The sequence below is a fragment of the Cupressus sempervirens genome, chromosome 1 (genome assembly GCF_028749045.1).
Source record: "Cupressus sempervirens isolate cs-2001-9-10 chromosome 1, ASM2874904v1, whole genome shotgun sequence".
NCBI classification, from domain to species: domain Eukaryota; kingdom Viridiplantae; phylum Streptophyta; class Pinopsida; order Cupressales; family Cupressaceae; genus Cupressus; species Cupressus sempervirens.
This window is the reverse complement of record NC_143118.1, coordinates 465,020,668-465,047,052: the sequence shown is the minus strand read 5'-3', so window position 1 is coordinate 465,047,052 and position 26,385 is coordinate 465,020,668. Positions and strand designations below refer to the sequence as shown.

Sequence of the window (26,385 nt, the reverse complement as noted above, 5' to 3'; positions counted from 1 at the left end):
TGTGTTCAAACGAGATGTGTGGTGGATTTTCTTGAATCATGTGCTCTCATCAAGTAGCCAATTGACCTATTTGGTATTTGTGCCATTGATTCTTTTTTTACTCGGTTCTTACCTTGAGTGTTTTATGAGTCAAGACAACCTTTGCTTTTTTCTTTTGTATGACACCTTCCTTGTTTGAAAGAAGCTTGCATGTGACATATGAATGTAGGTGTTGAGACCGCATCCAAACATCTAGTTATGCTATGCTCCTATGGCGACGTCTAAATGCCCTGTACTCTTGGTTTGAGACCAATTGAGTTTACCTTGTTTTTAATGGATTTTGACTTGATAACCTTTTCTTGCCTTCTTGTAGATGCTTATGCTATTTATTGTCCTTGGTGTAGAACAGGAGGACGATGCATCTCATGTTTCGTCCTCGGTGTAGACTAATTGGATAGTTCTTGGGTCACACCCTTGTGTATGCTAAGTGGATAATGTCCCTATTTCTGTCTCTGGTGTAGACCAAGTAGACAAAGAGCTTTGTTTGTCCCTAGTGTAGACCAAGTTGACAAGCTTCCTATTTGGTTTCCGTCTCATGATGTTGAGCTGCAAGACTAGGTATGTTTACTAGGCATTGGAGTAGCTCCTTATTTAGATCCTAGTCCATAAGTGGTTGTAATAGAAGCATCAAGGAATTCCATAAAAAAATGGAAACATAATAGAATGAATTGGGTATAAACACTAGGAAAGAGTAATTAGAAACTATTATATCCCCAGATGTCATTAGTGACCTATGCGAGTGGTAGGTTGTAATTGATCTCCAGATGTCAGAGATTGATCCTTGTGGGTAGTGGAATCCATTGAATCCTGGATGTCATGAGTGACCCGAGCGAGTGGTAGATGGTATTTTAGCCCAGGATGTTAGTATTGACCTGTGCAAGTAGAGATACTCTTATGGTTGGTACTTGTGTGTTTAGGGTTATTAGCAATGAGTATCACCTTGATGTGTTGTGTTATGTGATACATTGGTCCATATATTGAGTGTCCTCTATGTATCTTTGTATTCCACATCGATGAGTATTACATTGGATCATTGCATCATTATATGAGACTCTGCATCTTCTTGGTGTGTCTATGTTGGCCACACCTTGCTTTTATGTATTCCTTGTGTTTGTGGCCGGGTTAATATCTCCACAAGTACAGTGGGGTGGCCTACGGGTTCCACATGGTAGGATGGTGTTGCATTTAACCATTGCTAGGGATCGGTGTATAAGAGACAAGCTTCCTCCAGATGTAAAGATGTTGTTTATTGAGTGCTCCACGGTATCTTCACCTTTTGCTCATGGGGGGTCATTTAAATTCATGCTTTGTGATTTATGCTAGTAGAGTAGCTTCTCCTTGTTCCTTTCTTTCGAGAACTCGCGTGATTTTTGCCTCGATATGTATTTATCCAATACTCTATGATGTGGAGAGGACTTGTATTTAGACATACATTGGTTTCAAGACTCCTACCCGCTATTAGAACCCAAATTGACCTTCAAACTTGGCCTCTAGTTTTACTTAGCAGTATGTTTCATATGCCCCATTGTGTGTCACATTTGCCTAATAGGACGTTCCATTTGCCCCATAAAGTGTCACATATGCCTTATAGAATGTTGCATTTACTCCCGTTTGGTTGCATTTATTCCTGTTTAGTCACATTTACTTTGTCGCATCCAAAACAATGAGTACTTCCTAAGGGTTGTTAAAAAAGATAATTGCAGATTTGGGTACCTTTTTTTCCTTGGGATACCTTCCATGTCTTCACAGTTCAATTTCAGAACTAGGTGGATATGTAAAATGCAACACTAAGTATAAGTGACATATCCTTCTTTTCTTATACTTCATGTATGTAATACTTTTAGCATGTTTGAGAGTGGTTTCAACTTCATGGGAGTTAAGACAAAGATTCTAGATTTTGAGGCTTTTTATGAAATTTCAGATTTATCCAATTTTAGGAATCAACATGTTTTCCTCAGGATGATTCTTATGTGAAATATCCCAAATGCACATTTACCTGATTTTTAACTCAAGACAATTCTTCGAACATAAACATATGAAGTTGCATTACAAACCGACATTATAAACCAATAGATACTCATAAAATACCTTAAAATATGTTATTGCATTATACATCAACAATACAATAACTAGCATTCAAAAAGTCCAATCTTAAACATAGTTTTATAGTCAGATTGGAATACTAAGAAAAGAACCTATAAGCGCACACAAGACACTTGATAAGACACCTCCATAGACAATGGGTTTGTGTCCACTGTCTATTGGCAAGAGGGTTTACGTCCTCACGCTGGATGAAAGCTGAAGTTTTCCAGATAACTCTCGCAAGAGAGAAACTGAAATCTGAATCATAAATCAAGCCTAACCCCCCAAAAAAAAGAGTCTCCCTTCTTTTAAGCATCAAGCTGTGACTCTTTAGTTTCCACTTATTTGTCTTTTTGTCCTCTTCTTCTTTTGTCACCTTATAACCCCCCCCATTTATAAATTTGCTTTAAACTTTCATAAGCCAAATTTAATATTATATGAAATTAACTTGTCCCTAAAGGGGACATTACAGTCCTCCCTCCTTGAGATTGCTTGTCCTCAAGCAATCATGAGTCCATAAGCCAATACGGGGCCCCATATCCATCTGCAAGGTGCTCCATAGCTCGTACTAGTAACTACATAATCAAGATATGCCAAATTCCGGAACCAACAATAATGATGCAACTAGTCTACCAATCTGATCCTTGGGTCCCAAAAAACCTACGTGATGTCCCTAATATCACCCACTAACTCCTGTAATCCTTGTACCTCTGAAGGGGATAATATTTGCCAAATACCTCATAAACTATAGTACACTGCTGGAAATTGTGGAGCAATCCAATTGTGGGTGTCGCAAGAGTAAACATATCAAAAGAGAGTGACTCAAAAAACCATCCTGTCTCGCCTCCCTTAGTTGTGCAAGGACATACATCACACCAACTATCCAAATTTTGCACACAAGAGGAATCCATCAAAATTTAATACATAACCGAGAAGATCATCAAATTCCTATTGCACAACTCTGACTTCATATTCACCATGCTAGGATTGGTGAAGCCCATCAGTGAAACCCAACCAAGCTATATTGCTAACCCTGTTATTTCTTGGGTTTGAAAGAAAGCAACTTGCACATTCATTATCCATAAGGAGATACAAACCAACGAAGGTATCTGCAACTTCATAACTATAGATGACCTCTGTGAGACCCCTATGAATGCGCTGTCTCTGCAAGTAATCCATTTGGTAGCAACCATCATCATAATCACCCTGTAAACCTATATCCGCATGACACCCCTGTGAGATAGAATTAAGCAACCCATACGGATATGTATCACTACAGTGAAAAATTCGCTGGGGCCCGTGTAAGTAATCTCCTATCACCACTTGATTCAAATACTTGCATCCTCTAATACCATCTTTCGAAGTTGGCAAACCTTCACCCTAGAATGGATTATACAATCTTTGAGTCAACCCGCACCTATGTCTCATCAAATCCTCTCTGTGTGGATCAAATGAAAAGTGATGAGCACTCCCTACTACATAGTCACACTGCATAACTTCAACCTCCGTCACTGACATCACATAGTACAATCTTCCCATTGGAAGTGCATGAATCTTGGTCAACCTGATCAACCCTCATGACATCATCATTGAAAGCCTCCTCAATGGTCATATCTGAATATTGGGTTGAATTAGAGCATGCCAAAACTAATTTCTGATTTTTTGCTTCATGAAATGCCACCAAAGTAGCCTCAAGGGTTTTCTTGGCATTCATGAGCTCATATGTACATACATCAACTTTTGCTTCCTTCTTCCTCAATGCTTTTGAATAAATCTGTGCAAGGTCAAAGAGGTGATCACGAATTAAAAGAAGATGTAGGTAATCTGATTTCATGGTCTTCAGCCCTTCCTTTATTATTAATAGCTGTGGATATTCCTCTTTAACTCCCCTTTGTTTCCCCTCCATCTGTTCCTTCGAAAGGTGTTATTCAAATATCTCATAAATGTCATCAAAGTGTGCTAAGGCTGCAATAATATCATGTTCAGTTAACTCTCATTTGACTCTTTGAATGAGGTGAACTTGTAGGTGTATGAGATAAGTCGAATGCATAAGAGGTAGGAGAAGGTGTTTCATCATACATATCTGTATCATATGTAGAGATCCGTAGATCCGAATCAAAGTCAGCATCAATGCTCACAAAAGATGTTGGGTCCTTATCATTGGGTGATTGTACAATCTTTTTCAAAGTGTTATCAACATGCCCATCAAGAATACTAGTGTAGGCAGCCCCGCAAGAAACCCCTACCTCCATACTACCAATCGAGAGACTTGTGTTGTAATTAACATCTCCATGATCATGAGAAGGTCACGAATCATTGGTAGTTGATTGCCCTTCTTTTTCAAGATCAGCTATCAGGTGATTTTGGTCTGCTGAAAACCCCTCATACAAAATTTTGCCCTTGTCTTTTGCAAGGAGGTCTTGGGCCGATTCAAAAATCTTCTTTTTTGCCACACCAGTCTTGTTTGGAAGCTTTGAATGGAAATCCATGAAATCAATGAAGGGTAATTCTTTCTGGACCTGTGGAGGAAATTTGTTATACTCTTCAAAAATGTCAAGGATATTTGCCTTTATATTGATTTGGAAATTTTGTGCCAGTTGTCGCTGTAGTTTAACCATATCTTTCTTAACTTTTCCCAAGTCATGTGTTTTCTCTATTTGCAATACCCAAGTTAAGGTTTGGCTGCAATTTTCTTTCTCAAACAAAAGCGAACTGTCAAGGAGACTGATATGATGTGTTTTTTTTTGAATTCAAACCATTTTTCAAGATCTTGCTTGCAACTCTTCATATGTAATGACATGCAGTCCCTGATTTATTAAGCAACCGATTTACCAAACAGAATCAACTTATTTGTTTCAACATTGTAACATAGCACAAGCCCTACTCAACATTGATATACCAGTCAAAGATTCAACTACCCCAATGAACGATAGTCACTAGATCAAAACTTGATGTTTCCTAACCTATTTTAGAATGACTAAAGGGATTTTCCAGCCTGCAAAGAATGGCTCTCAACCACAACTTTTGATGCAATATTACTCCAGGTCCTTGTCCTATCCAAAGACCTTCCCAATTTTCAAGACTAACAATAACTTGAATCTTCTTTGGTACTATCCGGGTAATTGCATCACACAGATTTTTTTTTCTCAGCCAATCTTGAACCTGTTTTGTTGCTTGACAGCGATAACGTTTGCTTCTACACAAATCTTTTATTTGTCATATGAAACACAGGCTAGCTTTCAGACTCATAATCAAACAACCTTATGTCTAACTCGTGCACTCATAAAAAACAGGCAATAACTCATTCAACCCTGCACATGTTCAGAAATGGATGTTTGAGGTACCCTAGTTTGGCTCTTTCTCGGAAATTGTCCACTAATATTGCTCTAGATGCACAACTGAAGATGCTCGTAAAGCTTGTTGATTTTTATTCCAATCTTTGTTGCTAGGTGGACGATTGCTATTGAAACATTTTCCAGACTGTTGTAACTGACGAGGGTACTCTCATACGTGATTGATGCATTAAAGAAATAAATGCAAATGAGTGGTTACAAATTATTCCACCATCTTCTGCATCAATTGATCAGTACCCTCGGTAACTGTTCCATATGAACTCCCTAGAAGTATGGCCCGCTATAAGTAATTGATCAGTACCCTCGGTAACTGTTCCAGATGAACTTCCTAGAAGTATGGCCATTCATCACTCCTATGTCCGTCTGCTGGGAATAACACTCGCGGTAAGCACAATGCAACATAAGTTCTTCTCAATAGGAGTTTCAACACACAACCTTTGAAGTGGGTATCGTGACTAAGGAGACTCAAGCCAATATTTGATATTTGTGCGAAGAGACCCACAGATGTTTCTATGCGGATGTGTTACAACACATGATTGCCAATACACCCTCTAAACCTCCTATACATTACGCTTCTTTCTTTGATATTGTCTCCCACACATTTGATGAAGTGCTCCTTGTCTGTTAGTGTTGATGACTGCCCAAATCACTGCAATGATTCCAGAATCCTTTTGTGAACTTTTACTCTGGCAGGTAATGCTCGTCCATTGCATAAATCCAAACCATAATTCCGTTATTATTTCTGGCAGTGACTGTGACTTCCAGAAGCGTTATGCTTCCATAAGTGCCCGACACAATGTAAAATATATTCCAAATATTTGCATGGAATAGTCATTCTTCAATGGCAATTGTAGAATTTGTGTAATACATATTTGTGCAACTTAAGATTTTCCCAACATGATCATTCCCTCCCAATTATGATTCTGACATTAAATAATTTGTCGCAGGGGTGTTACTTAACTTTCTTCTAATTTAAAAAAAATGGTCGATTCCCTCTTATCCTGACAACGAGGTTCATTTGACCATACTTATTATGGTGAAGACTGAGGATATAAAGATGGACGCCGATCCTATTGATTGGTAGAGACCTAGCCACCACTCTGCCATTAAATGTTTCTCACCGTAATTCCCCTGCTCGAAAACTTTGTTCACAACAGTGGGAAGTGTAAATCATCATCCCACAATAATCTTTAGAAATTTAAGGATGTTATATTGTAGTCAGAAGTATGGAGAGGAGCATTGTAATATCCTTGTAAGCCGCTAATCAGTTGGCTATTGGAGACCGTTCGTACATAGACGACTCAACCCTTAACATGGAGTCTAAACAAAATTGATCCATGGCTTTTAAACTTATCTGGCTTTTTGGCAAGGAGAAGTACACGTTGATTCCAACCTAGTCCAGAGGCTATCGTGAACTAATTGCAACTGACAAAAAATCTTGGCCACAATGTATGGTTCTGTTGATATTAATGTGTTGTAGGATGTTAAAACCTCGACCAACCTTCATTGCAAAATATGAGACTTGACTCTCGATGAATAATTTCAGGTGCTTAATAGATAATAATGTCTGCATAGGCTTATCGAAGCCAAATAACAAGTCGCCATGCAATACAGACAAACTAGGTTACACTAATATTGCCGAGATGATAAATTTATTCACTGCAAATACTTTCTACAGTCTTGATCTCTATCTACGCACAGGGGTGAATTTGCCACAACTGCAATAGACATCTTTATTAGAAGTCTTTCAAAGGTTCATGCTACCCAATCTTTGATTGACGTACACAACTAATCCCTCGCCATTACAAGGAAAGTGTCGTTCACAACCGTCACCATTCTTAGATTAGATCCAACCATAGCAGCAAGTCTCCTATGTCTGTGCAATCTGATCTCTTGAAAGAAAAACTCCTCCATTCACAAACAATTATGCTTTCTAGATAAGAAATACGACTTAGAACGAGAGGAAGTAATCGCTTGTATATTTAGATGCTTCTATAGATGTGAGTCATTTGGTCTTGTGATTTTGAATGGTCTTTCTAGCTTTCTTGGTTCTGAGATCTTTACTTGCTGGCATCATTGTGGGGGTGCTAGTGTTGTTGACTATGCTCTTGCCTCTCCCTCCTTCATCTCCTTCATTCACAGCTTCACCATCTTGCGCCTCCCTCTTGCTAACCATGCTCTCCTTAGTATTCACATTCGTGTTTCTCCGCATTCTTCACCTTGCCTTCTTTCACCTCATCTCATCTCCTCCGTTGCCCGACCGCCGCTCTTTTTTGTTTCATTGACAGTGATAGTGAGTTGTTTTCCTTCCATCTTTCTAGACTTCTTAGTCCCGTTTGTTTTGCTGATTCTTGTGAGGCCTCCTCCCTGCTCGAGTTGCTTACTTTGGCTATTTGGAAGTCCGATATCCTTTCCATACCTCACCGTCTGTCTTTCTCCCTTTATCGTAATCGTCGTAACATTTGTCCTATGAACCAATGGTTTGATGATGACTGTAAAGCCTTTCATCGCACTTTGCGTGTCGCTTTTGAGACTCACTCCCCCGACCTCGCTCACCTTCGGTTTTCTTATCTTTGTCTTCTTCATTGCAAGAAATGTTCCTTCACTGCCTCCCAGTGTAAATCCCTTTGCTCCATGTCGATCCGTAATCTCCAGCTATTCTGGCGCACCCTTTTTCCTCATTGTACTCCTCCCTCTTCCACTTTTGACTTTCGCTCCCTAACCTCTTACACCACGACTCTTTATGATATTCTTGGGCAGCCTTCTATTCATCCCATTCCACCTCCCTTCTCCCACTTGTTCACCCCTTCTCACATTTAGGAGGCCATTAGATCTATGAGATGCAGTAGAGTGGCGGATGAGGAGGGGTTCCAGGCCGAACTCTTCAAGTTTGGTGCTTCCATTCTGGGCCCCTATCTCTCTATTCTCTTCAATAAGGTGATTTGTATTGGGTTTCTGGTTTCTTGGTCCAGGCACCTGATTTACCCAATTCATAAGGCTGGCTTTGTTTCTGACCTTGGGAATTATAGAACCATTATGATCGGACACACATTTGCCAAACTGTATGCCACAACCTCAATGCTATATTATCTAGAGAACCTCAGGCTGGTTTCCAAGATGATTATCAGACCATGGATCATATTTTCACTTTACGAGCTATTATTGAAGAGGCTAGACACAGATCGGAGAAAGTTTACTATTGCTTTGTTGATTTTCGCAAGGCTTTTGACTCTATTCCCAAGATGGCTTTATTTCAAAGGCTTCGAGATATTGGGATTTCTGAGATGTTACTTACTGCTATCATGAGATTATACGAGACTGTGGTGGGTAGATTCAAGACTCCTGATGGTTTCTCAGCTCCAATCTATAGCACCATTGATGTTAAGTAGGGATGTCCTCTCTCCCCAACTTTGTTCAGTTTGTACAATGATGGGCTTGTAATGTCCCCATTTTTGGCCCGTCTGTGCAGTTGATTGAGCTAGCTCATCATAGCAACCCTCGTGAGCTGACAGGTTGTTTTGGGGGTCTGAGTTGATCACATACTATTTTTAGTAAGTCTATTATGGGCTGTTGCTATTTTTACTAGTGCAGTGGATGGCTTGGCAGTTGGTTGTCATCTGTGGTTGATTAGGTTAATAATTACATGAGCTCTTAGTTATTTATTCAATGAGTTGCATTATTATAATAATGTTTATATTATTATAATAATGACTTAAAGAGATATTTCTAAAAAGCAAGTTGGAAAGCTTCTAGTGTTGAGTTCTTTTGGGAAACTTCCACGTTTACTGAAGTGGAATTTTATGGAAACTTTTGCAAATGAAAAGCTTATAAATGAGAGCTCTTTTCATTGGGAAAAAATGCGGTTGAATATATATTTGATTTTGTGCCTTTGTGACTTTTCTTGAGCTTTGAATTGCGAGCCCTTGCTAATGTATAAGAGTTTCTGATGTTTGAAGTCACTGCTGATGTATAGTTGTTTTACTGGCCAAGACTCCTATCTATCATTTTCTGTGTCTAGGAGATTGGCGTTGTAATTCTAAGATTCATCATTGATAGTTGTGCTGAGGTAAACAATTGTTGGAATTCTCCAACTGTGATCACTGTGGCTACGGAGATTATTTCTGGAGGGAATCGATTGTAATGTATACAATTTGGCAGTCGATTTAATAATTGTTTAAAGGTATTGGAAGCTGTCGTTCTTCATTATTGGGCTGCATCTGAGATATCAACTAGACGCCAAGTTGTGAGATGAAAGTAGTTGGACTAGCAAATCAGGCTGGGTAGAAACAAATGCAATTCCAACTCTCCACATGGACTTACGTCTTTTTGGAACCACCTATGATTTGTAATACACTTGGACGTCATGCTCAGTTGGTCGTAGCCCACAATTAGGAGCAGTCCGGGATTAAGATTAGACTGCCTTGCATTGGAAGTTTGTGGGATGGCTGAGTGCTATTTGGGGCACTTTTGCTAGCGGTGCATCATAGCAATGCTGGTGATGTGCATCAGTTATAGCTTGTACATTGTCATAGTCTTGGCACATTGACAATCCAAATTGAGATTCGACCAAGTTTAGTAAATGAAATCAGGTTCTTAATACTTTCAAATTGTGTGGTTATGAAACCCATTATGCATTGTATTCGTCTTTTCGAATTGGGCAAACTTTGAGCAATAAATTCTCTATGCTTTATTTCTGTGTTGCTATCATATATATTCCAAAAAAATATACAAAAATTTAGAAAATTAATAAACACAGAATATCAAGATTGTTCTCATTTACAATAGTTAGTTCCAGTTGGCTAAGGGTTTTTACAAAGCTTGAGGATTTCCTTTTAAAATCTTCGCTTCTGGGAGATGGTTGCTACTTACACCAGGTCTTGATCTCCATTCTTCTTTTTGCAGATGATGTGATTCTTCTTGCTTTTTCTCTTGAGAGTTTACAGAGACTCCTAGATGGTTTGGCTTCTTTTTGTGTTTAGAGACAGCTTACAGTTAACCTGAGTAAGATTCGTGTTATGATCTTTAATTGCCTAAAGACCTCTCATCTTCACTTCTATTTTCAAGGATAGGAGATTGAGATTACTTCATCTTACATCTATCTTGGAGTGAAGTTTTCCAAGCCCCGCTACAGTTTGAGGCTGGCTATTCAGTCTAGAGTTAGTAAGCGTATGGGTTCTCTTGCTATGCTTGAGAAACAATGTTTCAGACACCATTTTTAGGACATCTCATCCAAGCTATCCCTCTTGGATTCCCTTGTTCGACCAACTGTTCTTTATGGTTTTGTGGTTTGGGGGTCTTCTCTTCTTGGTTTTGATTGGGCCTCGATTGAGAGGGTTTAGACTTTGCTCCTTCGGCGCATCATCAGATGTTACGGGTTCACTCATAGTATTATTTTTGCCGAGTTTGGTGTTCATCCTTTTAGTCTTGTGGCCATTTTTTATTTGATTTGGTTCCTTCATCGCCTTTGTGGTTTTGCGGATTTTGTTGGTGAATGTGATAGATACTCCTATCTGGCTTATTGCTCTTCTGTTGCTATTGCGAGTTTTGATACTAGCTCTCGGGCTCGTTGCTGGTATGCTCAGGCATCTTCTTTGCTTAGCTCGATTAGTATTGATATTGATCGTCTTCCTCCTTATCAGTTCTCATTGAATGCTCCTGCTTATCTCCTCCCATCTTGGCAGGAGTTGAATGAGCATGTCAGACTTGATATTTATAGACAGTACAGTACCGCTACCTGGACCAACCCTCATGGTGGTTTATGCCCAAGGATGACTATCTATGCAGAACATTTTCTAGAGATTAGGGATGGGATCATTGTTTGTCCTAGTTATCTTTCTTGATGGTGGTGTCATGCCCTGCGTATCTCTCTGGGGTCTTTTAGAGTTGGTTCTCATCTTCTTTGTCCTCAGATAGATCATCATATCGACAGAGAGGAACATATTTGTAAGTTGTGTACATTTGATGAGATTGAGACGGAGACTCACTTTATCTTCCGATGCCCTATCTATTATGAGATCAGAGGGAGATTTCATTGTTTGTTCTGCGACTGTTGTTCTCTCTTAGCCTTCTTCCATTATTGTGACCAACGATGTCTTGCTCTTTATCTTAAGAAGGTTACTTTGCTCCGTGCTAGTATATTACAGTCTCTACTTCCTCACTAGCATGCCTCTAATTAGCTCTTTATTGCCTTTTTCACACCCTTATTTCCTTTACGTGGTGTGAAAAGGTCGTCTAGTTCTTCTAGCTCTAATGGCCATTCTAGATCTGTTAGGCCCCGCAGTGGTTATCTACGTCAGTGACATTCTTCCACAAGTTCATTGAGACAGTCCAGGGCTCCTACCTACTCACAGTCTTATCCTTCTGTGACTGCTTTCTTTTTGCCAAGGAAAGACTCCTAGTCTTCGTCTCGGCCTCTCTCTCTCTCTCTCTCTCTCTCTCTCTCTCTCTCTCTCTCTTGTTTCTTGTTTCGCTTTTCTTAGATACTGTTTGGTGTTTTTGTTGTTGTTAGCCTCTTGGTTATAGCTCTCAGTCCTATAGACCCTTTGTGGTCTTTTGTTGGAAATTAATAATATTATCTTATCTTGTTTCCTGAAACTTTCTCTCTAATACAAGCCCTATTCTAAAACTATCTTTGATAGAAATTTTAGAATTTCGTAACTGCATACACTCTTTGTATATCTGCAACTAAATTCTGATCAAAATTCTGGCTATACTCAACAGGATAGCAGGTTCGAGGCTCTGATACCACTAAAATATCCCAAATGGACATTTACCTGATTTTCAACTAGACAATTCTTACAACATAAGCATATGAAGTTGCATTACAAACCAGCATTATAAACCAACAAATTCTCATAAAATACTTTGAAATATGTTATTGCATTATACATCAACAATACAATAAGTAGTGTTCAAAAAGTCCAATCTTAAACACAATTTTATAGTCAAATTGGACTACTAAGAAAATAACCTGTAAGTGCACGCGAGACACTTGATGTGGCATCTCCACAGATAATGGGTTTGTGTCTATTGTCTATCGGCACGAGGGTTTACGTCCTCACGTTGGTTGAAAGATGGAGCTTTCCGAATAATTCTTGCAAGAGAGAAACTGAAATCTGAATCATAAATCAAGCCTAACCCAAAAAACATGAGTCTCCCTTCTTTTAAGCATCAAGCTGTGACTCTTCAGTCTTGACTTCTTTGTCTTTTCGTCCTCTTCTTCTTTTGTCATCTTATAAACCCCCCTTTATAATATTAAATGGACCCATTTTATAAATTTGCTTTAAATTTCATAAGCCAAATTTAATATCATATGAAATTAACTTTACAATTCCTATTGTCCCTAAAGGGGACATTACATTATGTGGCAACTTGGTTGTGCCTTTTCCTTCTTGCAGAGTCTTTCTCTTATGCACAATCTTTTGAGAATCATTGCTTGTCTTATTATTTATGATTGTGGATAATTGGCAATGAACATGTATGCGTAACCATGTTAGGAACATGTACTTTGGGTTTAAAATGAACCTTAGATGTAGTCCGAGGATGGTCAGTCTCCTCTTAGTATAGCCATGGGTTCTTACCGGCTTAGCCTCTTGTGATTCATGGATGTTGTCCGAATCCTTGTGGGGCAACCTCATGAATGTGTGTACTCCCTTCTGATATGATATTGAGTTGTCTTGGAACCTTTGGAAGTGTTAGTTTAATTTTCTGTTTGTGTATGACTGTGTGACGATCGTGATGTATTCTCTTGCATGGTGTATCATGCATACATTAATGGTTATGTGATTCACATTGATTGCATGATGTTTGTTCCATGTTTCAAATTCTTTTTTGTTATGTGCATATTTAATCCCTTTGTTTTAGGTGTTCCTTTGTGGGGCATTACACATCTCATTTATTGATTTTAATATGGTGACAATGACATTTCAAATCAGCCTTGGTTAAAGGCTTGTGCCACTCAAACAATCCAATATATCATCCATTCCTGGCAACAAGAATCTATACTTGATTGTTATTTTAGTACATTCAAGTCTATAGACGTTCTCTGTGGGCACTCCTAGCCCAACGGCGATCTTGAAAGTTGACTATTGGTCTCTCCATCTCCATTGGCGAGTGGCCTCAATACCATAATCTCCATCATGAGTATGCCATATGCATGCACCTATCCACCACCATGCACGGCAACCAAGGTGGGCCCAACCAAAATTAACACTGTTTTGGGGCAAGCGTGGATTTGAACCTTGGTGGCACCAGTAACAGTACAACCAAGTCACCACTACACCACAAGGTGATCCCCAAGTACTTGCAAACTAGATTACCAAGAGAATAACTCATCCAATTATTTGCCAACAAGTTTTTTGTAAAATTGGTTGCCATTTTTCTTGTAAAACTTACAAATCAATGGAAAAGATCACAATTTCTGGTTAATAACGCATCCAGTTCTCACTTGCAGTCAAAATTTCACACTGATTTATTTCCTGCTTAGAAACCTGATTACAATGAGAGGGTGACAAGGAATCGGGATGTGACTCTTGGGAATGCTATCTTAGACAACATTATCACACATACCACAATTTTCCAAAAATCTGTTTAAATAAGGCAATTTCTACAAATGACATAGCTAGTGGAAGTAGCATTGTTACCCATTTATTAGTTAAACGTGGTTTTTGGTCTATGATATGTATTAAACTCTAGTTTTGATTTATATATGGTGGAAATCTGCAATGTGCTCTACAAATTCAGCAATTTACCAATATGTGTGCTTTTGAAGAATAGTTTAAAAACTTTAGCTGTTTTAAAATGTTTGATAAAAGTGTCAAGTTATTGCCTAGTTTTCCCCCAATTCTTAAAGTTTTGGGGCTTGTCAACTGATATCCAAGTGGGAGTTTTTCAATTATGATATACACTGCCTTATTCAACAAACTTGCTGATGACTGATGCTCCTAGCTTGTAGTTACCCATCCAGCATATTGTCTGATAAAATTTCGTTATGCTCTATCAGTAATTTTGAAATTTCTAGTTGGTGCTTTTCCTTCATTTGCATTGATTTGTATTATAGGAATCGGCACAAAACACATTTTCTTGTTCAGGCCATCTAAGAACTTCCATACACTTAACATGTTCTGGTGTCATCACAAATTGGTTTTCCTTTTGTTTTGAAGGTACCAAAGAATGTTTCTTGTCAACATTCATCATAGTGTAAGTGTTCTTTCTCCTAATGTTTCTTGTCAACTTTCTTCATTAAGTGTTCTTTCTTCCATCATGTACATTTGTCCCTTCATACTACCATTGCTACCCAACATCTAATGATGAATCCATTGGCATCATATGTCAGAAAAATCCATCATGATATGCCCTTATCCTAAATTTCACCAAGCATTGTTCACTCATTGACACTGTATCTCTTTCTTTAATAATGAAAATTTGCAAAGATTAGGGCATTCCCTCTTCAATTTTAGCTTGTTCATCATTTGCTATGATACTAGATTTTTTGTTGTCGATCATTGTCAATATAAATTTGCAACACTTGCTTCAACTTATGGAATATTTTGAACAAGTTCTTTCTTTGCATTGGTTCGTCTTCCTCCATGCCTTTTGCCTTCAGAAATACTCTCATCACGATAAGTGATCCACCTCTTATAGATAAATCTATTTGATTTTTTCATGTGTTGGGCTCTTCATCAGTGTATGTGGTTGGTACTCCTCTGACTTAGGGAACCCTCAAATGCTTTGTGACCTTTTACTCCACATCTAAAACAGCTTGCTTTGAAATGTTTTCCACCTCTTGTGGAATATCTTCCTTCGCCTTTTCAGTATACATTCAATCATTGCAGTATGAAGTACTATCATTGTGATAAAAATTACTGCTTTCTCCTCCATTTTATGGTGTATCACTGTTATAATGTTTTGTACTGCCACTCCGTCTTACTTTTGCATCATTATAAGATCATTATTTACTATACTGAGATTTTGCTCTTGGAAATCACCACCTCCATCTTGGTCAGTTTTGTTTGTTTTCAAATATTTTGTTCTGTTTCTCTTCTATTGCAAGTTGATATGCTGCTTCTATTATTTGCGATCTCACTATGCTTAATTCTTCCTAAATTGTCTTATAGAATTCTTAGTATATATCTTCATTATTTTCTGTTTTGTCTCAAATTTTGCAAACCTTTTAACAATTCCAACTTATAATTGTCAAGTATGAATTGACTTTTTTACTTCTGTCAACAGCCTACTCCAATTTTTTATCTTCTCTAACATGAACATGTCCTTTTAATTTAGGCATAGAAAATCTTTCTCTGTTAGAATCTACAATTTCCTAATATTCAAAATATTTTCTAGGCAATCGGTTCCTCAAGAATGAAAGTAATATAATAGCTAGCAAAAATAACTCTGCTTTCTACAAGTTTGGAGATGGCTTTCAACATTTTTACTTGATTCTTCTTCTTCTTCTTGATCTTCTACATCTTATTTGGTAGTTGTTACATTATTCAATCTCTTTATCATTGCTTTCATCGTTTCTAGGGTTTTGAACACTCATCTTCTTTTCCTTCTTCAACATCAACAAAACTTTGTCCTCTTCGTGTAGGCATCTTACCCTTGGTTTTGATGTAAACTGCCTCAAGGTTAACAGTTTGTCCATAATCACTCTTGTAAATTGCCTCACATACCCTGCTTTGTTTACAAGCTTCTTGTTGGCTGCCTTGGTTCATCAATCTATTTATAGGTAGAAACCCTTGATCCTGAGGATTCAAAGCAATGCTTTCATATCAATTGATGCAGTCATGGCTGAACGTTCCAATTAAGGATATCCTACTGTACAAAACAAATGCAGAATATAGGCTGTGAAATTCAGTGTAACAATAGATGATAGAATTGATCTGTATTGATTCATGAGTTGGAAATACATTAGGGTTTTCTGCAATAGGCTCAAAAAATGAGGGCTTCACCTTGGATATATACATGTCAATATGCGTGTATTACAAAATATTCGAATGACATTGCCATGCAAAAATTTTGGTTTTGCCATTGAAGAATTTAACCCACTTGTAATTCTCATCCTTGACTTGTTAATTGATTTTAAATGATCATGTGTGATGCTTATTTAGCGAGCCTTTAGTCCTAGTAATCACTTGTGTTGGCTGCAAGGTGGTGTAAAACTTGATGCCACAAGAAATATGTATTTTAGTTGTGTGTGGTTAGAAGACTTATAGAATGAATTGGTGAAAAATATGCATTGGATCTTGATGTGGTTCATACCATTATTTTCCTTAGGATCAATGAGTTTGTTTCCTCAAAGCTTGTACAATTGCCATATGGTTGAAACATTGGTTTGCAATATGCTTGTTAATGAATTTGGGAGTTTAATATGCTTTTGCAATAAAAACCACAAGTTGTAGTGATCAATTGATGACTAGAACATTGTAGTATGTAATAAAGTAATGTTGTGTTTAGAACTAGTTAAGCTTTGTCAGGGTTGGGTAGTTAGGAAGCGAGGGAATGCGTTTGTTGGTTTTCCCAACCAACCCACCATGATATAAGAACTTTGGATTATGGATAATGTACTCATGTTTTTGGTAATCAATAAAGCAATAATATTTTCTTGGCATTTGGTATTTTGGTAATGAATGTTCTGTTGGTAATATTGAATCCATGTTATTTTACTCTGTATATTGTGCATTGATATCCATTCTACAGTTTGGCGTTGTTGCCTAAATCCAAACCTGGGGGTCGTCGAGTAGGAAGGATGGAATAATGGGAAGACCCTTCCTACCATGGATACAAGTAAAAAAAGTGACGAAGAAAAGAAGGAAATAACAAGAGAAGATTAGGTGACACAAGATCTGGTGGTGCCCTGGGAGGTTTTAGTTGAACCAGTATGTGCAAAGGGAAGCCTGAGAGGGCGGTTCCAAAGAGCATGGTATGGGATGAGCTTTTAGTACCACCAACATTGTATGATCTACTTGGACAAATCCCTCGACTATTGGCAAGAAATTTGGTATGCATGGAAGAAGAAAGAGCAGAAATGGAAAGAGAACGAAGAAGACAACAAGTGCTCCAACAATTTGCCGAGAGGACAAGGGAACTTGAGGAGCATGACAATCTAAGGAAGATAACTAGACACTAAAACAATTCATGCCCCTGCTTCCAAAATAATATCTCTAGTGAGTGGCAGAAGAAGAGACCTAGGAGGAAGCCGCCCTGCGAAATCTCTGCCTCTACCAACAGAGGAAAGACGTTGCAACTTGAGGGGATTGATGAACCACTCCCTGAGTACAAACCAAATCGAAGAAAGGTTGATTGAAAACACAATAGAAGGTATAGTCAACTTGGCTATTTCGGAAGTATCGCGAAGGAAGGTAGGGTGGTAGGATCCTGAAACCCTTGCACGAAGAGAGCATCGGTAGGAGCAAAGCTTAACTAGTTCTAAACACAACATTACTTTATTACGTACTACAAACATTATTGTGAACTTGAAAGAAAATAAACAAATGTGAAATAATATGTTTTTTGATGATATAATACTACTATTTTCACCCTAGATGTTCCTGCATCTACCTTGATTCGAAGAGCAGGAGTAAAAAGAGTTGAGATTTCTAAGCAACCATCTCTAACAATAACTCTGAGATTGTCTACAAACAGTGCAAAATTTCCTGCAAACAAAGCCAGCTCTGCATGCATCTTGGACAACTAATTCTTTGCCTTCTTAAGAGCTACAATGCCCTCTTTAATTTGGAAGCAAATAGCCACCTCCCCCAAATCCTGACCACCTTCATTTGAGCACTCAGCCACTAGAACCGCCTCTAAAGAGTGAATGATTCCTTTCAGAATGCAGAATTTCATTAGGAACATGATCACCCTGTTTAAGATTCAAGGAACAAAATCGTCAGGCATGTATGCCCCAAAGTCAGTTAGTCCTTCCCTGCCCAGAATTTTGTAAACAAAATTCACCAAATTTGAGATTCAAAATTTTTTCGGCATCAATTGTTGATGCCTCCACTATAGGACATTTGGGTCCACTGATACTCCTCTTCATTGCCCAGTCTCAGAAAGCTAAAGCACTTCACCCGCATGCACAAGAAATGAAACAACAAAGATAGTGTGGAAAATCCAAGATTCTAGACTTAGTTTAAACACTAATGCTTTTGCACCAATTAATGACTCGCTAGTGTATCAGCATGAGTCCTACCTGCAGGAGTTGGTCAGTGCTCCTTCAAATTGCAGCTCATAATAATTAGCACAAAAGTTAAGAGGGGATAGTCAAGTATTATAATGTGGGTGAGTGGAAAGTAGGATGTGGAGAAGTAGTCCTAATAGGCTTTTTGATTTGTAATAAATCTTTGATTACACAAATCCTTGATCATTATTATGTTTTGCTTGTAATGGAAGTTCAGATAATCTGCTGTTCATAAGTGTGTCCACAATACGATCAAGCTTCAAAACAATGCTTATATGTTGGGATTAAGTTGTCTCAATCTTAGTCCTAATGAGAATGATTTACTTAATTATGTGATGCATGTGGATTATATCCCAAGTTGATAACTTATATTTTGCCATTTCACTTTGTGGGTCATCTTGATGAGGTTGCGCCCTATTTGGTGGGTGATGACTATGAAAAAGTTCTTTCCTAGGAAATTGGCACCAACCTTTGAGAATCTATATTTTACTTGGCAAGTGTCATATGTTGCTATGGTGGGACTATGACAGCTAGTCCGTTGTAAGAGTCAGAAATAGTTATTTTTAGCAGCTGACATTTATCACTGAGTTCATATTTGACAAATCACTACATGCAAAGGGAAGGCCTAATCTTGGATTTTGCAGGCGCTATGTCGAAGGTGCCTTGCATATGAAAAATTGTCTATTGATGAAGATGCAGTTGTTGGCTTTCAAAACTATGGGTGTCCACTCTTCATGTGTGAGCTCTATGAATACTTGGTGCCTTTGAATATTTTGTATAACTATGGGTGTCCACTCTTCATGTGTGAGCTCTATGGATACTTGGTGCCTTAGAATATTTTGTATGACAGGGTGATGTTTTTTTTGAGTGTTATGTTGATGGAATTGCTCCAGAATACTTTGTTGTTTCTACTCCTACAATGAGTTGGCTTTGTGCACTATATTGCAACTCTTGTTGCTGGTAATACATTTGAGTTCTGTGTTTTGGAGTGGGGGTTTTTTCTTGGAAGGGTTTTCCCATGTAAATCTAGTGTTATGGTTTAGATTATTTATTCTGTAATTTAAGTTTGAAATGCATCTAAACTGCAACTCTTTAATGGTTTATGAGTTTTTGCATTCATTCTCCTGATTTGATTAGCGTTGGAGCATTTGCACCTTGACTTCCTTTCATTATAATTATTCTTGTTGAAACCATCACTGATAAGAAGAATCTCTGGCAAGAATCTTCTCAATCTCCAATCTTTCAAACATTTGTTCTGGCAACCTTGATGATAATGTGGGATTCTCCTTATACTTCTAAAGAGTTGCAACTTAGAGAACTAGCCATCACAAGCCCTTTCAGAAGTGCCACTGCTTTAGCTTTGTTATTCATCTTTGATCCAAACAAAAAGAACCACTTAAAATGAATGAGCCATCATAAGACCTCACCACAAAATCCACTCCTGTAGGCCCTGGATCATGATTAACTGCACTATCAAAATTTCATTTGGAAAACCCCTCTGTGGACAGCTTCCACAAACTAGCTTTCTGATTTAAAATTTTTCTGCTCATCCCATTAAATGACTATTTTTGATATTTTTTCTACTTACATCTAACATAGATATGTGGGTTCCATATAAAATTGATGGTTATGTTTTAAACTTGTAAGTCAAAGGAGGCCCAACCCTAAAAAAAAAATGTTGTGTTTCTGGTGATGGTTTTTTGCTGCTTTTGTTTTGTCGCTGCTGTCCTTTTTGCTACTTTCTGTTCTGCAGCTTTCTTATCGTAGTGGTCCTTTTTATGAATATTTATTATTTTTTTATAATCTGTTATACTATGTGATTTCAAGTCCTTGTAAAATCCATTCTTCCTTAATCAAAAACACAAAAAAGTGCAAGCAAATGTCAATCTTAAAACCTGGTTGAGTGAAATTGACAAACAATGAGGTATTATAGCATGGAGGTCTTTGGGTTCAGCTTCTCCTTACCCTTCTTGAAAAAATGATTGAGGGATTTTTTTAGAAGGTTTAAAAAATGTAAATTGTTGAATTAAGAAACAAACACAAGTTGACCTTCAGTCCCATTAATGCATTGCAGTTATTAGTGGAGAATAAAATAAATTCTATTTTCCAAGTTGAAAATAAGATTTGATAGTTATAGCTAATGGCTATATTTTAAAACTGGGACGTGAGGGAGATGAGCTACTTAAAAAAATACAAGTACCTAGAACATGAAAAATATATTGGACGTCATTTGAAACCATGGGTGGAGATTTTGTGAAGAATTTAGTCTGTTAGGGAGCAGTTTCTCCAATAATACCAGACAATTGGAATAAGAGGTACATCATATCTGACATCTCCACCGTTTTACAGGTCTACGATGTCTCAGACTATATGCATGAGCACCCTGGTGGCTATGAAGTTCTCTTGAAGGCTTCAGGTGAGAAAGTCCTTCATTTTCAGAGACCAAATTCAACTAGGAATTATATTGTTAATCCAGATATTACAAGTGAGGCTGATGGATTTTGTGACTGTACACTGGATGTCTAGGAGGTGATGCTACACAGAGTTTTGAGAATGTTGGTCACAGCAACAATGCTAGAGCTCTCCTAAAACCCTATTGTGTTGGATATATAAAACAAATACCTGAGAATGAAAAAGTAGAGTATTTGGAGGATGATCAGAGAAGTTCACGAAATTTTGAAAGGATTATGATATACTTTGTCCTCTTATTTTTGATGAATTTTGTTGTGAATATTAGATGGACCCCTGGTGCCATAGTGCTGATAGCTGCAGCTCTGGTGAATGAATACTTCTAATACTTGAGCCTTGTTCCTATATTTGGTATTCATTAATTTTATACAGGTTTTAAGTTGGACGCTTTCCATATAACTGCACTGAATGTGTGTTCATTAAATCATCCGACTTTTTGCCTTTCATCTTTTGTTTTCTGGGCATACAAAGCTCAAAGAGTTACATGCTTGACCAGTTACCAACACCTTATCAAATATGTACTGTTGTGAGTATTGAGAAATTTCAAGAATCTTCAGAATGATTTCCATACATTTGTTTTTAATTGCAAATGTCAGTGAATGAAAAGACATGTTTGAACACTTGAACAGATTAGAAAGGTAGTAATACCTCAAGAAACAATAAGAAATCTAGCATGAATCTTGCTAAAGTTAAAACATACACCATCAGATGAGAATCACAACGTAAGAAAATAAATATCAAGGATGAATTCTATAGTCAACTTCTTCGGTTTTTAGATTCATGCATTTTACCACTTCTACCATTGCTAAAAATTTTGACTGAGCTTCTTGTTGACAGGTCACAAATGTATGGGTTATAAATAAATTCAGCCTAGTATTAAAGGTGTCTTGTCCCTCTTATTACATAACTCTCAGTCATCTGCTATTGAGCAGCCTTAAACAACTATTGTCTTGGATAAAAAGATTGCTGTTTCTTCTGTTTTCTTACTTGATATGATTCGGTTTACCTGTAATGCCTACCCTTGCTTGACTCTTCTGTTGTAGTGCTGGATTCTTTTAGGTCAGTTTTCTGATTATGTTTTGTGATTAGTGGTGTTGGATTACCGGAATTGATAAATTGTATTTCATAGTCAGTTGATATATATGTTGAGTTACTTTAGTGCTAGTTATTTCAGTTATTTCATGATTGTTTGATAATAATATATATGTTCATGTATTGACTTTCAGTTATTGAATGATGTTAGTTAAATGAATGATTTTGATGCGGTTTCCATGGACACTTGCCCTATACTTGCATGTGTATGGTGTGCATGTATGTTTTCTTTATATTTGTCGTTTCTGATGTGGTTGAGGAAGGGAGTCATAGTCCTCTGCTGGTCAGGATCTACATGATGAACCACTTCTTGCTATTTCCTATTTAGTTTAGAATATTGTGTTTGTACATGCGTGGATTTTATGTAGATTGTAGGTATCGGGTATCGACTTTCCTGGATTGCTAGGATGAGTGTACCCTATCACAGTATTTCAATGGTATAAGTGGGGAGATAACTCTTTTGAGTCCAAATCCTAACCTAAGCCAATTGTTTTAGTAAATAGGATAAGTATTTGAGTTAATTTCACCTTTCCGAATTCGTCAAGTGACGTGAATTTGTGATTTTGACCTTAGAGTTTGACTTTGTTTTTTGACTACCAGTTGAGTTGTTGTATTTGGTTTTGTCGGTCTGTTGTGATTTTGTGTTATAATTAAGTCAAATTAAAAAATAATTTAACAATTTAATTTAATGAAAATTTTATAAAGAAAATTCAATATTTAATTATATTTAATTAATTGAGAAATTAATCTAATAAAAGAATTAAATTTAAAGATTTAATCTAAGTTCTAATTTAGGCGTATTTATATTTATTTAATTTAATAATAATTATTTAGGAGTTTTATTTTAATAATAAACACTAAATAATATTATTAGTTGAAATAATAAATATATTATTAAAACGTCTCGTAATTAACTAGAGAGAAATATAATTTAATAAAGTTTATTTTAATTAAATTGTATAAAGCGTATGTATGAAATTAAAATATAATAAATTAATTAAAAAGAGAAAACTAATTAATTTAATAAAGATATTTTAATAAAATATTAAAAAGTGTGCATGAAAACGTAAAAGATAATTAAATAATAAAAGATAATGATCGGAGCCCAAAATTCAGGGGAGAACTTTAAATCAACAATCTAGAGTTCATTTTTCAAAAATTGGATAAAGAAGTTTTTTCAAAGAGCTGAATTTTGGAGGAGCGATTTCAGAAAAAGAAGGTTTTCATAAAGAAAGGGAAACACTTGCATGCTTTGTGTTGTCGGATTAGCATAAGATCTAGGTAGGATCTTGTAGTTTAATTGTACAGTAGTTCTGTTCTTCTCATTCCATGCCTGTTGTGTTTATGTTTTTAGAATGTTATTTGGATTGAAATCCTTGTATGCAAATTTATTGTTCTTTGATTGAAAAATACTTGTATATGAATTGGAAATTTAAAAAACCCTTGTGTGTTTTATCGTTCTTCATTTCTTGAAAATATTGGTAAATGAATTTAGTTTTGAAACCCTTGTTCAATGGATTTGAAGGGTTGTTTTGGATTGTTAAATCGGGTTGCGGTTTTGAAATAATAACCAAGGTTGTTTTATTGATTTCGGTTATTTAGTCCAGATTTCTCTACTAGATTTAAGTTGGAAATTTTATATATAAATATATATATATATATATATATATATATATATATATATATATATATATATATATATATATATATATATATATATATATATATATATATATATATATATATATATATATATATATATATAATGCATCGGGGGACTATTGTTTTGGTTTTAATAAAAATATGTGATATAAAATAAATATAATAATAAATTTTAATATGGACCAAGGCACCACTTCCCTGCTGCTTGGTTGCGAAGGCAGCCAAAGCTGTCGTGGGTAGCCGAAGTTGCCACAACAGCCAAGGCTGCCTTGGCAGCTAATGCTGCCACTGTAGCAACCTACGAGCCCTCTTTAGGAGAGCCGGTGGGCTTAAAACTTTTTTTTTTAAATATATATATTTTAAATTTAATTTAGTTTTATTAATATTTTAATTAATATTAATTTTATTAAATGTTATTATCATTAATAATTTAATTTTTAATAATATTTAATTAAAGTTTTAACTCAATTATTATTAAAATAAATTAGTATTGCAAGTTGTGAATGGTTAATAGGTAAACTTGGGTTTTAAAACGATTTTGGCAATTAGAGAAATGAAAATTGAAACCTGGATTGAGATCGAAAAACATTATGAACTGATATACTTGATAACAAAATTGAAAACTTGAAAAGCTATAAGTGAAAATGAAACTGGAGTGCACTCTTTTTATGACATGTTTTTACTGTTAGGTGTCGGGTTGACTTAGCTTTGACCAATTAGGTTGTATTACCAGAGGCTCGAGAGTTTTGTTTTGTGATGTCATGATGATGTTTTGATAATGATCTTTTATACTCAATCATGGTAATGTGTCTTGTATGCTCTATGAGGTGTTATGATCTATTGATTGTTATTGCTTTCCAGTCACTTGTATAGGATCGAGGTAATTGTATGATTTATTTTTGGTGATGTCATGTTGTGACATGGAATTGGTTTGGGTGTACTTGATTTTGGGATCAATCCTATTAGGATGATTGTATTGGTGGAATTCGTGATTTTCAGTATTTGTCAGTTGCTTGTTTAAGAATTGATGTATGGTATGTGGTCTTTTGTGATTTTTTTTGCTTTATAGAGCTTAGGGTAGGTTATCTGTATGTCATATTGGGAAGTTCTTGCAATGGAGGCCGTCTTGTATGCTCTATGAAATGTTATGATCTATTGATTGTTATTGCTTTCTAGTCGCTTGTATAGGACCGAGGTAATTGTATGATTTATTTTTGGTGAGGTCATGTTGTGACATGGAATTGGTTTGGGTGTACTTGATTTTGGGATCAATCCTATTAGGATTATTGTATTGGTGGAATTCGTGATTTTCAGTATTTTTCAGTTGCTTGTTTAAGAATTGATGTATGGTATGTGGTCTTTTGTGATTTTTTTGCTTTATAGAGCTTAGGGTAGGTTATCTGTATGTCATATTGGGAGGTGCTTGCAATGGAGGCTGAAGCCCTAAAGAGGTTGATGGGTAACCCATTGTAGGTTATTTAATAAGTGATAACATTTCATTAAATGGATTTAAAATGAATTAATAAGAGTCAATTTTTTCGTCGCCCATGGCTCTAGTGCTAGTACAGGCTAGGATGGGAGTAGAGAGGGCACTTGGTTGCGACCATGCCTCGTTAGTATGCCTTGTTAGTACGAAAGCATACTAGTGCCGCATAGAGTCACTTGGGGGCCGAAGGATTAAAAGACTAGCTAGGTAAGCTTAGAGTTGGTTTGTGTGATACTTGCCCACATGCATAATAGATTACCTACTTGTTTGTGTTGCCTCTGGGATTAGTTGATACTTGTGTCTTGATGCCCTTTGAGATAGTTTTCTTTTAGGTGATTCTTTGAACCTAGACGTTGGTTTTGACTTTTGAGTTTGTTATCTTGTTTGGGACTTGAGTTTATCTCCTCAACATGGTGGGAGTGGGCCTTTTTGGGTTCCATGAGGTCGGGTGGTAATGCTTTTTTTTATACCATTGAGATTCGACTGTCAGATGCCACTACCAAATGTGTTTGTGTAGATGTTCCTTTCTATCTATTCTTGTATTTCTATGATGGATGGTTATACTTAGAGAATTGTACTTGATTTCATAGATCTTACAAGATGATGTAATTTATTTTTTGATGTATATTATTTTAGTCTCTCATAGCCTATGATTTGTATAGTGGATGATTGTGCGTTATGATTATTGCCAAGTGGCGTTAGAGATGATTGTATATTATTTAAAAGGATTCATACTTGTATATTATTATTTAATGTGGATTTATTTTATATTGGTCTTAGTGTTAATTAAAAATTAAATGTAATTCATTGCCATGGGACCTGTAAGAGTTGTAACCTGTTTATGTGTTGTTGATGTATGAGTGTGTTAATTGCTTCCACTATATTATATATGTTGTTGTTAAGTTATTTAAAAAAAAAAATGTTTGACAAATTTAGTGAAACTTTAGGTTAATTTCTTTTGGGTCACATGGCGAGGAGTTACATTGCTAGGTCTCCCAACTAAAACAAAGAATAAAGCAAAGGGC

The 26,385-nt window shown here is 36.6% G+C and overlaps 1 protein-coding gene across 1 annotated transcript in view; it reads left to right on the top strand.

The window, feature by feature from the left end:
• Nucleotides 1–21,690, top strand: part of LOC149578309 (cytochrome b5-like) — a 60,807-nt gene extending 39,117 nt beyond the window's left edge. Inside the window, exons 3-4 of the mRNA XM_089828215.1 lie at nucleotides 21,001–21,067; nucleotides 21,178–21,690. Coding sequence (XP_089684341.1) covers nucleotides 21,001–21,067; nucleotides 21,178–21,446 — 336 coding nt within the window. The 3' untranslated portion in view covers nucleotides 21,447–21,690. The remainder of the gene's footprint in view (nucleotides 1–21,000; nucleotides 21,068–21,177) is intronic.
• The last annotated feature ends 4,695 nt before the right edge of the window (nucleotides 21,691–26,385 follow it).